The 15,359-nt window shown below is 28.7% G+C and overlaps 1 protein-coding gene across 4 annotated transcripts in view; it reads right to left on the bottom strand.

Annotated features, from left to right (window-relative positions):
• Ku80 (X-ray repair cross-complementing protein 5 Ku80) overlaps positions 1-15,359 on the bottom strand; it is a 98,271-nt gene that overhangs the window by 59,663 nt on the left and 23,249 nt on the right. For all 4 annotated transcript variants that reach the window (XM_035362810.2, XM_035362812.2, XM_035362813.2 and 1 more), the window contains exons 3-4: positions 3,495-3,681; positions 3,067-3,244 (exon numbers count right to left, since the gene is read on the bottom strand). In XM_035362810.2, the coding sequence (XP_035218701.1) occupies positions 3,067-3,244; positions 3,495-3,681 (365 nt within the window). The remainder of the gene's footprint in view (positions 1-3,066; positions 3,245-3,494; positions 3,682-15,359) is intronic.

The raw sequence follows: 15,359 nt of genomic DNA, 5'->3' as shown, positions 1-15,359 counted from the left end.
ATGAAGCAACTTAAACAACTTAAATTGAAAGAAATGTTTAATAAAGTAAACAAATAAATATTAAGCTTTTATTTTGTAAATTTTGATACACTTTAGATCATAATTGTTCTTTATTTCATAAATTACGGTTTCATATTTTTAATTTTATAATTTCTTCATGCCATTTTACCAGATTTAAACTGATGATCTATAATCCGGAATCGCGGAAGTTCTGACGAGTCCAGATTAACGACTTTTGACTGTACAAATATTAATTATCCTAATAAAAAAAATTAACCAACTTTCCATTGAAGAAAAAAAATCATGCAAAACTTTTCAATATCTTACAAACAGTGAAATAAGCAAAAAATAACATGTAAGCAGCTCAAAAAACAAAACATTCCGTGCACAATTTTACTCTGCAGAACAACTTTATAAAACACATCAATAAAAATGCATTATGGTTTCAAAAGAATAAATTGAATTTAAATACAAAGTTAATTAATTCTTTGCGCCATTGCTGCAAGGAATGAAATTTAAATTTTAACAAACATGTATATACGTAAAAAGCAAATTTAAAATTAAAATGATTAAAAAATGTGCAAACATATAAAAGATTAGAATTAATTAAAAAGAAAACAAAACTATTAGAATTTGAAAGTTGTATTTAAAATTTATAATAAAAAAAGAGAAACAAACCAGATAATTAGCGCTAAAGCTGCTAAGTACAAACAAAATTGTTTCAAAAGAATAAATTGAATTTAAATACAAATTTAATTAATTCTTTGCACCATTGCTGCAAGGAATGAAATTTAAATTTTAACAAACATGTATATACGTAAAAAGCAAATTTAAAGTTAAAATAATTAAAAAATGTGCAAACATATGAAAGATTAGAATTAATTAAAAAGAAAACAAAACTATTAGAATTTGAATTCAATTTATTCTTTTGAAACAATTTTGTTTGTACTTCGCGGCTTTAACGCTAATTACCTGGTTTGTTTCTTTTTTTTTATTATAAATTTTAAATACAACTTTCAAATTCTAAATTTAAAAAAATTTTCTAATTCTAAATTTAAAAAATAAAAATACATTATGTATATAAAAAAATGACAATGAAATATGCCAATCTCTTAAAAACAGTGACATAAGAAATAGGATGAAAAATTGTTGCCAAACCCATATTTCTAAAAGAATAAAACTATTCAAAATGATGCGATTTCATCAAAAATCTAGCAACAACAATAAGAAAGGAAAATTGTTGCCAAAATCATATTTTTAAAGATGCGAGATGTGAGAAGTGTACTCGGAAGCTTCATTTAAAAAATTTTTTAAAAATACAAAATGTTATCATTTTTCCAAAATTCTTTTTGTAAAAGCAGTCAGAAGAATGAAAGTTTAACGTGTCCAAAAATCAAAGAAAAATAAACTGTACATTTTTAAACATAAACTTTTTTAGAAAAAATCCCGTTGAAACTTTGTTAAATAAATTCGTATTTAATCGATTTATTGAAACACAAAATTTATTTTAAGTTCGAAAAATAGCTAAGTGCCTACGTCTCATGACGATGTGAAAATGGAGTGCGTAGAGTAAAATCTTGCTTTCCTAGAGCCCATTATATCTCAGAATGACGCGATTTCATCACAAAACGTAAAATTTAAAAAAGTCTAATTTCAATTTCGAAAAAATCGCTTCGAGGTGCACTGGCTCTTGTCTAGATGCACCTATGCACCAAATTTCGTAGCCGTGGGTCTATTAGCTTATGCGCAGCGCGAACGAAAGACACACACAGACAGACTCTTTGTTTTTTTATATGTAGAGATTGCCATCTATATTTCTCATATATAAAAATCGGCTGTTTAAATTCATTTTTTTCCTGTGTTTTGAAATAGTTAGTACATTTTTCTTATGAAATTGAAAGATGATGTCAACTAAAAATATTATAACATTATTTCTAGTGATATTTTCACACAACTGTTGAGAAATATTTCCGAATATTTTGTGATTAATAAACAAATTTTTGATTAGTAAACTCAACTATTCCAAAGCAAGCAGTGGGAACACAGTATGGGGGGGGGGGGGGAATTTTTAGCTCAACTGAGCAAAACTGTTTACTGGAAATTCCAAAGATATGCTGTTTTTAAGTAGTTTGTGATTTTGCTGTTGAATCGAATTTGATGTGGCGCAAGTGCCATGAACACTATATTTAACATATAAAGGTAACACACAAAACACTAATAATAAAATTTAAAAAAAAATAATAATAAAAGGTTTTGCAAAGTCCTTTTAGTAGGAAAACTGAACACCAAAATGATGCATTGAGAAAAGACTGAAAAAAAAAAACCCAGAAAAATGTGTATCAATACTTGATGCTGCATCGAAAATTTGTAACGCATACTGCTATGCTGCTTTTAAAAATTTTGTAATTTGCTGCTGAATTGTATATGATGTAAGTACAAAGAAAATGATGCCTAACAAATAAAGCTAAAAAGACAAAAAAGGGGGGAGCACGTGTAACAACAGATTAGTTGCTCAGCGAGAGCATTAACAAACCTTTTTGGACGACCATTAACAGTTGAAACTTTTCAGACTGTGTTTTTAATTTAATTTATTTTATTTATTTATTTTAATTCTTACTGTACTCAAAAAAAAATTAAACTATTCCCATAATTTTCTCCTCACGATTTTTAGACAATAAAATTAGTAAAGAAATGGAAAGGGGAATACAAAAAAGGAAATATGGCATATGTTCATAGTTTAATAAATTACATTTTAATAGCAAATTTAGACAATACTAGAACTATGCATGCTTTTTACACCAGCATGTATTTCATTTCCCACAGGAACAAAATGAATTTATCACACCACATTAAGCTGTTTGTCATTGGTTGGGCAATTTCCAACATATCTGTACTATCCAACAGTAATTTTAAGTACCATGTTAGAAATTAAAATCAAAACAAAAAAACTAAAAGCTGAATTTCATACATAAATAACATTTTCCTTTGTAGGGATAAAATTAGTATTTTAAATCCCATGCCCATTATCTTACAAAAATATCTAACCGAAATAAAATTCACACTTACATGAGATTCAGATCAATTTTAAATGCTTTTAAGTCTTCACATATTCTATCCATACTGCTAGGAGAGAACATATCATCAAAACGTGAGAGGAACAATATTCTTCGTGTAAAGAACTTCTTTCCATTGACATTATTTTGAAGCAAATCCACTGCAACTGATAAAGCATTCTCTCTGATAACTTAACAGAAGTTAAAGAAAATTATACAGAAATGTACATTAAATTATATTAAATATAATTACTATTAAATTATATAACTTCAAAACGCATTAAACAGCATCTGGCATTTGTTTATTAGAAATAATAACTTAAAACTGAAGGGAGTGAAGAACAGATTATTTGATTAATTATTTAAGAAATAAAATACTGATTCATCACGGGAAAGAAATTTTAATATAAAATAATAACTAAGATCACATAAAAAGGATACTTTCAGACGGAAAGTCTGTGCCTGTTATATCATTAACATACCCCAATAAGTCCCAATTTGCAGGCTTCAAATCTTGAATAACATTAATATTTAGATAGTCAGAACTACCCTGTTCTGTGAATGAGTTCGAAGTCTCCAATGTTCCAAATAATATAAGAGCTATTTCATCTTTAGATTCTGAAAATATCTATAATACATTACAGAATATTAGACTTAAGAAAAAAAAATTAAGTCATGCACTTTAACAGATTTTTACATACAGTCAAACCTCGCTTAAACGAGCACCTCCTGTAATGAGATTTGAATAACAAGCAAAAAAAACTTTAAAATACAACTTAGTTGGTTTCTGCATCTGATAAGGTGATTAATAGCCTCGACTTCTTAAAATCAGGGGTTTACAAATCATTTCTGGATGAGTCCAGACCACGCCTGGGCTGGCAATGCAGCTATTGACAAAAAAACTAACTTCTAATTAATGTGATTAACAAAAGATGCAATTATTATTTATAACACATTAATTAGGTTGCTTAATAACTTTTTTTTTTGGAAGGACCACAATCACAATCGAGAACGTAACCTGAAAGCTCAAAGAAGTTTTATCCAAATTTGTACATGATATTGACTGTTTCCATTTAATTACCCTTGCTTGTTAATCCCTTGGAATACATGGATCTTGATACAAGACTGGACCTAAATCAGAAAATAAAAAAGTCAGACTACTGTCCTGAAATACCCTGCTCTGGAAACTATCCATGACTGCTATCCTACTCACGAATGGCTTTGCATCTGCACAGATGGTTCCCTTCTGGACTTTAATCAAGGAGTTGGAGTTAGGTATTTTTTTTTTTTTTTTTTGCCAGTTGGAAATTTCATGAGCTATTTGGATGGTGAGCTGGAATCAATCTATGTAACTCTTCAGCAACTTTCCATTTACCAGAATTGCTTTGAGAATACTCACCGATTCAACATATCCTCTTAAGGCTTTATTATCTAATCAGGAGAATAAAAGCTCTTGCGTCCAACAGTGTAGATCTCTACTTGAGAGAATTCAACATAAAGTGTCTTTTCAGTGGGTACCCTCCCACTGTGGTGCTGAGGGAAATACGAGAGTGAACTTTTTTGCAAAAAGGTTCGCTCTGCAGTTTAATTCAAAAATCCGATAAAAATTTGGCCTTTCATTCTTCAAAACTGGAGACTAAAAGAATCTTCACAGTCTTTTCACACAGTGGTGCATGCTCATTCTTCTTGTATTAACCCTTTGTGGCACATTGTGTTCGGTCTGGACACACCTAAAAATTTCTTCTGCTTTACGTAATTAGACTGCCTACCCTTTTTTTTTTCTTTTTCAAAACTCCGAGTTTAAACGGTAGTGTGCCGGAAAGATCCTGGAATGTCTTCAGCACTAATTCCCATCTTGTTCCGAATGCTCCTCATGCAGCTGCAGTGGCTACTTTTAGACTGTTGACTGAACACAAATGTCTCTGTGCCCATTTATTTTGTTTGAATATTATCCACTCTTCTGTGTGTATCATGCGTTTAACTGGACAAGATATAATCACTTTATTATAAATCTGTTTGAGTTCCCCCCTTCAACCTCTCTTTTATTTATTTATTTATTTATTTAATGGTACAACACCCAGGCAGCATGCATTCGTAAATTGCACGAGAAAAATATGTGCAATTTATGAATGGCCTTTCGTATAAAAAAACGTTCAAGTTAAACGTAAAAATATCATAAAGTGTCCAGTGGCAATTACTAAATATTTACGTATATTTTTACGTTATACTATACGTAACTTTTACGTAAAATTTAGGTATATTTACGCGAGAGACTGCTGTTCATTCGCAACTTTTACGTATAATATACGTAAATTTCAGGGATTTACGTATATATTTTATAGTAAAAATTTACGTATATTTATCACATATACGTAAATCTCGATTTTTTGCTTAACGTATGCGTATATATTTAGTAAAAATTTACGTAAATTTCCCCGATTTTTTACTGTATATAAACGTATATATTAGGTAAAAATTAAAGTAGATATTTCACATATTTTACGGTACAAAAACGTATATATTTGATAGAAATTAACGTATATATTTCCCATATTTTACGGTACAAAAACGTATATATTTGATAGTAATTGACCTAAATCTTCCCTATGTTTTCTTTGCATATGCGAAAAATTTAATCCGATGTCTTCTCCACTTTACTGTGTATAAATGCACATTTTTTGGTAAAAAATTTGCATAAATCTCCAGTTACCTTTTCACTACATTTTTCGTAAAATGTACTTATTTTAATCTCACATTTTTTATATAAATTTATGCAAAAACTTTCTGCATGCTATGATTAAAAGGTAAAATCATTTTTAAATCAAATTCTTACATATCTGCCTTTTAGTTATGTACAGCAATATGGAACATATATAACTGGAAAATTTAAATGCACTAGTAAATGCAAAAAAAAAATAAATTTCTATTCAAAAATTACATAACACTTAAAGGCTGAAAATCACTTTTAATATTTCATTTCAAAGTGACTACAAAATATGCAATAAATTTCGTAAACATCAATTCTATGTTTTAAATCAATTAATGCTATCGTTCATTTGCATTTTTGTTTACTAAATTCATTTCATAAATTTAAATTTGGGAAACATCTGCAGCAAACAGTTGTTTACTAAATTCATTTTTGCTAAATAACACTTTAAATAAATTATTTGCTTTTCCGAAGGACATTTTCTTATGCCATGTAAATGAACAATAGCATTAATTTATTTAAAACATAGAACTCAGGTTTACAAAATTTATGGCATATTTTGTAGACACTTAAAATGAATATTAAAAGTGATTTTCAGCCTTAAAGTGTTATGTAATTTTTGAATAGAAATTAATTTTTTTGCATTTAAATTTTCCAGTTATAAATATTCCATAGTGCTGTACATACCTAAAAGGTGGATATGTAAAAATTTGATATCAAATTAACATTTTATCTTTTAATCATAATATGCAGAACATTTTTGCATAGATTTATATGAAAAATACGAGATTAAAATAAGCACATTTTACGAAAAATGCAATAAATAGGTAATTGGAGATTTTGCAAATTTTTTACCAAAAATGTGCACTTATACACAGTAAAGAGAAGACATTGGACTAAATTTTTACCAAAGTCATTCGCATATGCAAAGAAAACATAGGGAAGGTTTAGGTCAATTATTATCAAATATATAAGTTTTTGTACCATAAAATATGGGAAATAGCTACGTTAATTTCTATCTAAAGTACAATATAGTTAATTTCCAAATTCAGTAAACGACTGTAGAGCAAAAGAAAACATCATAAGATTTAGATTATTTGAATGAGTGTGCTAAATTTTAAAATTGTTAAATATAAACCAGGAGGAATATTGTAGAAAACTTACCTTTTCCAATAGTTACGAAGTTTACTTTTTGCTTATTTTCCTTGAAGATGAATGTTTAATGTTACAAATATTGCATTCATATCTTCAGATAATACACAAATATATACATATTTATTTATTAAAATTTAGTTTATCCCAAAAATGTTAAAGAAAATATTAATTTGCATGTAAGTTAATCGAGTAACTTCTGTTTTAATTACACACATAATTATGATATGTAAAAATTTTACATTTATCAGTCAATCTTGCAATGTATTGTAGTCTATTATTGTTGTCTTAAAGTTAGTTTAAAATCTTATAAATATATTAGATCAGTACTAAAAGTTCACCTCTACAAAAGAAATGCTTTATTGAGGTATTTTTAAAAAGTTCCCTTTTACAATGTAACTGTTAATTTCATAAATAAGTTCATAAAATTATGCAAATTCAAAATTACATAAATATGTTCTTTATTTTATCTTATATACCAGATAAAATTTTAAAAAGTTAATTTGTTTAGGAATATTGAAGTTTTTAAATATTTACCTCATGTGACTTTTTCTATAACATCATTATAAATGTACATGTTGATGTGGACATACCAATTATTTTTTTTTCATCAAATAGCTTTATGGTATTAAATGATTTAAAAGGAGGCAACTGGACAAAAGAAAGCAATTAGAAGTTGGCTAATTTTTTATTAATTTGTTGTCAAATGCTGTGCATTTTAGATTATGGTCATATGATGACAATGAGTTATTTAAATTATAAAATTATTATGAACATATCCCACATAAATTAATAAGTGTCAAATTTCAAGTTGTTTGAAGTATTATGAACTGTAATACTTGCAAAAGAAATACACATGAAATTAATTTAAGAGTTAGGTTTATTTTACAGGTATTTGAAAACTGCAATTACTGTTATAAACAATAAAAACTAACATTAAATCTGAAGAGCATAACTTTTTTCAATAATAAAATTCAACATAAATTTCATTCAGCTTTGCCATATTTGTTCTATAGTTCGCTGTCTTTAATATCCTGCTCGATTTTTGTAAAAGTGAATTCTTTGTCACCCAATGTTTTGAGAACAGCTCCTAAACAAGAAAAAGAAAAATTTGTAATAATTTCACACTTCAGATGTTTTCAGTTTTTAAATATAGTTGAAGTATTAAAAAATGCATATAAAATGCACTGAGTATTTAATATTTAAAAATTTACATTTCAGTAATTAAAAATTTAAGTTCATACTACCACACAGTAAACTTCAATTATACACCTTACATAATGCCTATAATTTCAAGTAAAAAATACCTAAAGATTTGTTTAGAACTGCAAGGTTAAGAAAGTCTTTAATGGCTATGTTTGCATTTAAGTACACGAGAAAAAACTTAATTTTGTATTAATTATATTGCATTAGCCTTTTCAATTTTACTCCTACATATAGTAAAGAATATTTGCTTTCTTACAGAAAACTTTTTCTTAAATAAAGAGTAAGCAGAAGACTAATCACAACACTATATACATATAACAAAATACTTCATAAACATATGCATTAACAGGCTATTTTACACATTTCAATAAACCAGAAACCCATATACAACCAAAAGTATTATCTGTAAATTCCTCCAAAATCAGAACACAAATCTTTAATTATGATAACAATGGCATCTCAGTTTGCAATATAAAATATTTCAAGTCTACATTCATGTGCATTCTAAGCAAACAGAAAGCTGAATAACAATAAAATTATAAATACCATAAAAAAGTTAAAAGCCATGCAGAATGAAAGCAAGACTAAATGAAGTCTTCCTTCAAAAATCAATTTAAATTCAAAAATTTGCCTTCCTGTTTAACATCTCAAAATAGAGTTACTGCTTTCACTAACTAAATTTCCTGTCTTGGCAAAATAAAAATTGTCACTTCTCTTGCAGGAAATATTTGCTGCAAACTTTGTATGCAAATAATCCAGTGAAAAAAATTTAATTGTGGCTTGAATATTTTCTTTATTAATTTAATGAAAAATTCCCACATAATATTAAGTTATGATCCACATGAAGCTTTTTACCTTTACCATATCATGCAGCTATTTTAAAATATATACTCTCATATAAAAGCCACAGCATTTTTTACCAATATTAATATAGTATAAATCATTAATAAATCTTCTAAAAACAACCCAAAAATTTCTGAATTTGATACCCAAAACATAATTCTACGTAACTGTTAATGTATGCATTTGCTTGCACATACTTAAAATGAATTATACACACAAAAACTTAACATATTAACTTTAATAAATTCTTAATTAGCAGAATGACTCAATTAAGGCAAAATATGAAAGAAATCTACCTGATGGAATAGTTGTAAAAAAAAAAGCTAATACTGTTTACCTTACACATGGCAGAAATTGAGTAAACGGTATGCAGCTGGATTATTTATTAGGAATAGAAGTTAGATCAAAGTACCAGTTCTGGAAGGCTTTAATCATTTGGGTGCAAAGAAGCATCTCAATTTAAAAAAGAATAATTTAAAAAAACTAATAGAATTTTATAACTTTTACAATCTAGTACAAATATTAGACACATAAACAACACTAAATGACATTATTTACTTGCATATTTTCCTTCTTTGTGTACTTTACTCCTTAATTTTTCAGGATAAGATTTAGAAACAGAGTTATGGTAAAAATGTATACTGGTAAAAAAAAAATATTGCTGAAACTGATAAGTCCTTTGAATTATATACTATAGTGCAAAGAGGGATGGAATATGTGACTAAATATGATAAATCAGATTACAATAACATTAATCAAATAACATGAAAAACTGAAAAAAGAAATTTTATTTGAAATTATTTTTTAACTCATGGAAAGACAGACAGTATTTCCAACTTATTAAATTCAATTATATCTTACCTTTGTCAAACCAATATTGATACTTTTCCATTTTGCCGGTGCAAGCGATAAAGTCGCCCAAAATGGTACAACCGATGCCAAACAGAATATCCTCGCTGGTAACCTTTTACGTTTCATTTTCAAAACACGTTGTAGCTATTTTATCAGACTGAATGTTTCTTTCAATACTGGGATACAATTACATAGAATTTTTACCAGATAGTTCAATTTTATGTCCTAAGGCCATTCACGGTAATTAAATCAATTAGGATGCAATCACACGTTCACCCGAAAATATAGAAAAGGCAAAATCAAGGGTTAAATTCATCAATTCTAATGAGAATGCACTAGCGAAGTAAAGCACTGCGGTTTTACATAATTTCTGAGTAAGCTATTCATACGAAATGAAATAATTCTTGCATTTAAACTTGTATTCCAAATTAAGATTTAACTTGAAATTAATGTAGATAATTACTGAGAGAATTAGCGTAGTTTAACATGAGTTGAGATCACTTGGGGTCACGTGATATCAAACGGCGAATCAGAATGTTGCACCATGAAAGCATAGTAAATTCTTAAATTAATCTCTCTTTACAAATACAAATTAATGTCTTTCTACAAATTTATTTATTATCATTTTACAAAATTTTGAACGATATTAAAATGTTTATGCCTTTAAAATAAAAATTTCTTAGAACTAACATTTGTTAACATTTTTTATGTGTATACTGTGTGTTGTCGCCAATAAAGTCTGCTTGGCAAGATTTGTGCCGGCAAAACGGAAAAGTACCCTGATATTTTGAATTTTTTTAATAATTTTCATAAATTTACTATTTTAGGGAGGCTCGGTAGCACAGTGGCTAGTGCGTCATGCAGCAGCACCAGAGGTCCGGCGTTTGATTCCCAGGCTGGGCAAGGTTGAAGCAGCCTTTCATCCCTTGAGTTGGACAATAAAATTAGTATCAAGTTCCATTGGGGACTTAATACCAGGGGGCCTGCAACAAGCTGACCACTTATGCACAAACACCACAGAGCTCACCATCTAGAAAGTAGATATCAAGGCATTGCCAGCCATGGCTCTCTAAGGGTTGTTTGTGCCATCAGTTTAGTTTTAAATTTTACTATTCTAGTAACATAAAAATACATCTGTAGCAGGTTTGGTTTAGGTTTATTTGATTACTGCAAAGTACAATAGGGCTATCTGCCTAAGGTGAGGAATGCCTTCGTGAAGGACTTTCTAAGGGAAACTGGCTCGTATACATGTTACACATGGGAAAAACCACGGAAACGGCCATGCAGCCAGACCATTCACGGGATTCGAACGTGGAACCGAACTACTAGTGTTCAGCGACTTTACCGCTGGACCGTTGGTGAGCCTTCTATTACACAGGACCTGCATGTGCAGGATCACCTTCGAAATTAAGAGAGTTGTATTTAAAATCGGTGCTAAACTAAAGCTGCTTTCTTGCCTAATTTTATACTATTGAAAATACCGGTAATTGTCAAAATTATTCGTATTCAATATGTGTAAGATTGTTAATGAGCTGCCAAACCACAGTTAACCATCTAATATACTACATTCAACATTATTATTTTTCTTTTTGAATGTCAGGTTTTCATTATTTCTGCCAATATATCTGTAACAGGACATAAAGATTGAGTTAATGTAGAATAGAAAATTACCTTGCAACATATCCAATACGACTTAGTGGCAGTACTTCATTCTCTAGAAAAAACATTTTAAATTATTATACTTAAACAAAAAATTCATATTTGTTGCTGCAGAACATCATTAACACAATAAACCAGAGTTGAATGCAAATCTAGTTTAACTAGATTCTTGAAAACTAGTTTATTACTTTCAATTTAATTTAAAACTAATAAAAAATAAGGTACGTATTATGATGACTACCTAGATATCTCGCCTAAACTGGCAATCCTTGTAGGTTATACGGGTTAACCCTAACATAGTTATAGAGGGCACTAAGATAGAGAGTACAATCCCTCACTAGGGACTCTTAACATTAGGTGGGTACAGTTTGAAAAGGGAAACGAATATTTATAGTGAACCAACGCAAAACGAAAACAATTGTCCTTTAGGGACAAAGCCCCTTTGGACTAATAAATAAATTAACAGCTTTTAGCTATTTTTTCTTCTTGTAAAAAATCGACATACAGAATATTTTTAGAAAATAACAGTACTTTAAGCATGCACTCTCCACATATTTAACGCAACTCATTCTAGCTCTGTTGCAATACTGGCAAAGGTACTCCTCGTGATAAATATAAAGGCTATGTTATTAGGACGGGATTCAGAAATATACAATGAAACCTCGAGATACGAGGAAAGTATGAGCAAAATACGAGCACTGACTCGAGTAACGAGCAATAAGCCAGGCTGTTGGTATGCGTGGCGCTATTTCCTTATCCGGCTCAACTCGGGGAATCCCCTCGTCAGATCCCTCAGTGTTCTTTTATATACGTGTTTGTGCACTTGTAGGTTAATTGTTTTGACATTTAACGTGAAAATAATTATTTCAAGATGCCTCGCAAGAAGATTGTTGCCTCAGATGGTACTGCAAAGAAAAATAAGAAGGCTATGGCCGTCGATATCAAGAAAGAAATCATAGATAAACATAAGCATGGAAACATAAGCACGGAATTGGCGAAGACTTGCGGCCTTTCAACATCCAAAATCTATACTATTCTGAAGAAGCAGGAAGAAATTAAGAAACCTGATGTAGCCAAAGGAATTATCGTTACTTCCAAGCACCATAAAAGTACTCCTAGATGTTGAGAAGCTGTTGTTGGTGTGGATTAATGAGAAGGAGTTAAAATGCTGGTAACAAAGTTAAACTATGGTTATACTATTTACCAGTGTTATTTATTAGGAAAAATTGACTTGATATTAAAATGTTGATATTTTTTGGGGTGTGGAACGGGTTAACTGAATTTCCATTATTTTCAATGGGGAAGCTTGTTTCTAGATACGAGAAATTTGCTATAATAGTTGAATGCTGGAACGAATTAAACTTGTATCTCGAGGTTCCACTGTAGATATGTAAGCATCTGTATATGCATGTATGCGCATATACATATGTGTATAAGTATACACATACATACATAAAGAATATACACATGCACACACGAGCACCTACATTTAAAAATGCATGCATATAAACACACATTTCTGAATCTGGTCCTGATAACAGAAGAATACCTACATGAATCATAGGATTTACATTAATCAGTTTTATTAGAATTCTTAAATGAAATCTTCACTATCCGAAAATTTAGTTTCATTTCCAGCTGAAACTATATCAGGACAATCTCACTTATATTATTTCCCTCTAACAACTGAACATTTTTAAAACCTTTTCTATTCCATGGAAAACTAATGCTACATTAAACATATATTTTCTAAATCTGAAAATTTTAAGTTAGCTTAGAAACTGTAATCATTCTTAAAAAAGTTTGATTTATGCAGATGTTAGATCAATAAAATTACTTTCCTGTGAAAAAGTAATATGGCACTGAACAACATGATTTTACACATCAAGATATACTGAGTGAAAATTTCTGAAATGTTTTATTTCTTGGTATCTTTGCAAGAATTGTATAAATAAGACTACCTCCCTTTTTTTTAAAAAAAAAAAAAAAAAAATTTAGTAAATACTATGAAGAAAATTGGTTACATTATTCACAGTTTATAATTAATAGAAAATAAATCATTTCTTAGCTTATCAGAATTTATTTTTATCACATTCATAAACAGTACTAAGTTAAACAAACATACCATTACGATTTCAATAACTATGAAATAGAAAATCCAAATCTGCATCTTTGATGGTCTAGTAGATTGGACATCTTGTTTACTGCAATTCAGCAGGGTGCTGACTCCCAAGACTGTAATATATATATATATATATATTTATTTAATTTACAAGGGAAAAAGAAACAAAAATATAAACAATTTCTTGGTTTTATATAAGCATTTCTGCACATTTACAATTTTCATTTTTTTTTAACTATCTAGTTATATCAAAATACATGATTTAGTAAAATATAATTCAAATAATTTAAGGTATTTTAGATCAAATACTAACTTTTCAATAAATTTTTTCATGCAAGTCTAATAATCAACATAACTATCAAGTTTTGACTTCGAAAATTATGTTTAGAGAAACCTGAAGCTGCAGTAAATAGTATTAAATTTATTCAAAACTAAAAGTAAAGCATTCTTACTTTATTTTCTTTTTTTAACTATGGCACATCTTTTAAAACAACAAAAACAAACAAAAAAGAAATGCATTCATGAAAGGACTTACTTATTATTCATGAAAGGATATATTTTAGTAATTACAAGTGCATGAAAATTTAGTATATATATATAAAAAAAATTAACACAGATTTGGAACAATGTACTTGTGTTTCTATCGCATAAAATTTTCTTTTTTAATAGCACAATATCTTTGAGTTAAAGATTATATATTAAAGCAAATTTATAAAACTAAATTCAAAAATAAGAAATTAAATTATTTTTAGGGAAAACACTAAGCAAATAAAAAATTTTTAATTTCATAAATAAATGAAAGTTACATGCTTTATTTTTTGGCATAAAGTAGATAATATTTCCAGAACAGATTTCTGAACAATTAGTCATGTTAATATTGCCTTTCTTTTTCTATTAAAAGCTATTTCCTGCTTAATTACGCACGTACACAAAAGATTTCAATTTATTGATTTGGTATTCTATGTCATTAACAGTACCAAATTCTGAAAATGAATCATTACGCACGTACACAAAAGATTTCAATTTATTGATTTGGTATTCTATGTCATTAACAGTACCAAATCTTGAAAATGAATCCTTACGAACGTACACAAAAGAACAACACATGGAAAATCACATTTCCTACACAGACGCTATTTATAAAATTTTATATAGGTGAAGAAAGTACGAGTATTAAACACTGAAAATTTTAAATATTCACTTACTTTCTTCAAATAATTAGTAACATCGATGGATTCAGTCACAAACGCCAATCCATGAACAAACAGTATTCTTTACGACCATTCTTTTCGACCGCCATTGCTGACTTCACAAATATCCCGCCACAACCGGAAGTAGAAAGTATCTGCTTTGCCATTGGTCAGTGAACAAGAATTGCAATGCTTTTTTTTTTTTTTTTTTTCTTTATAATTAAACATAATAAGAGAGCCTCTAAATTAGCATATGAAATAAACTTACTTTTGCATTATATAAATTTATATTCACAGCATCTCTGTATTAAGGTAATAATTCAATTTTTCTACGAAAAATAGAAATGTCTGTGTATGCGCATGCTCAGTGTATAATTGTAGCGTAAAATTAACTATGCAAATTTTGAGTTCATTTAACTGGACCCTTGTACTTATTCTGTAGATCTCCATATTAAGAATGTCTTTAACTGTTTCAGGAAAAATATAAAACATAATATAATTATTTATTTACATTATTTATTTATTTTTTCTTCATATAAAAATTATTAAAATCACTATATCATTTTTCCCGCACA

Source organism: Stegodyphus dumicola, chromosome 1, assembly GCF_044657685.1.
Source record: "Stegodyphus dumicola isolate Sdum_Otavi_A_Nest chromosome 1, ASM4465768v1".
Lineage (NCBI taxonomy): Eukaryota > Metazoa > Arthropoda > Arachnida > Araneae > Eresidae > Stegodyphus > Stegodyphus dumicola.
Note: the sequence above shows the minus strand (reverse complement) of the source record. Positions and strands in the feature narration are given on the sequence as shown.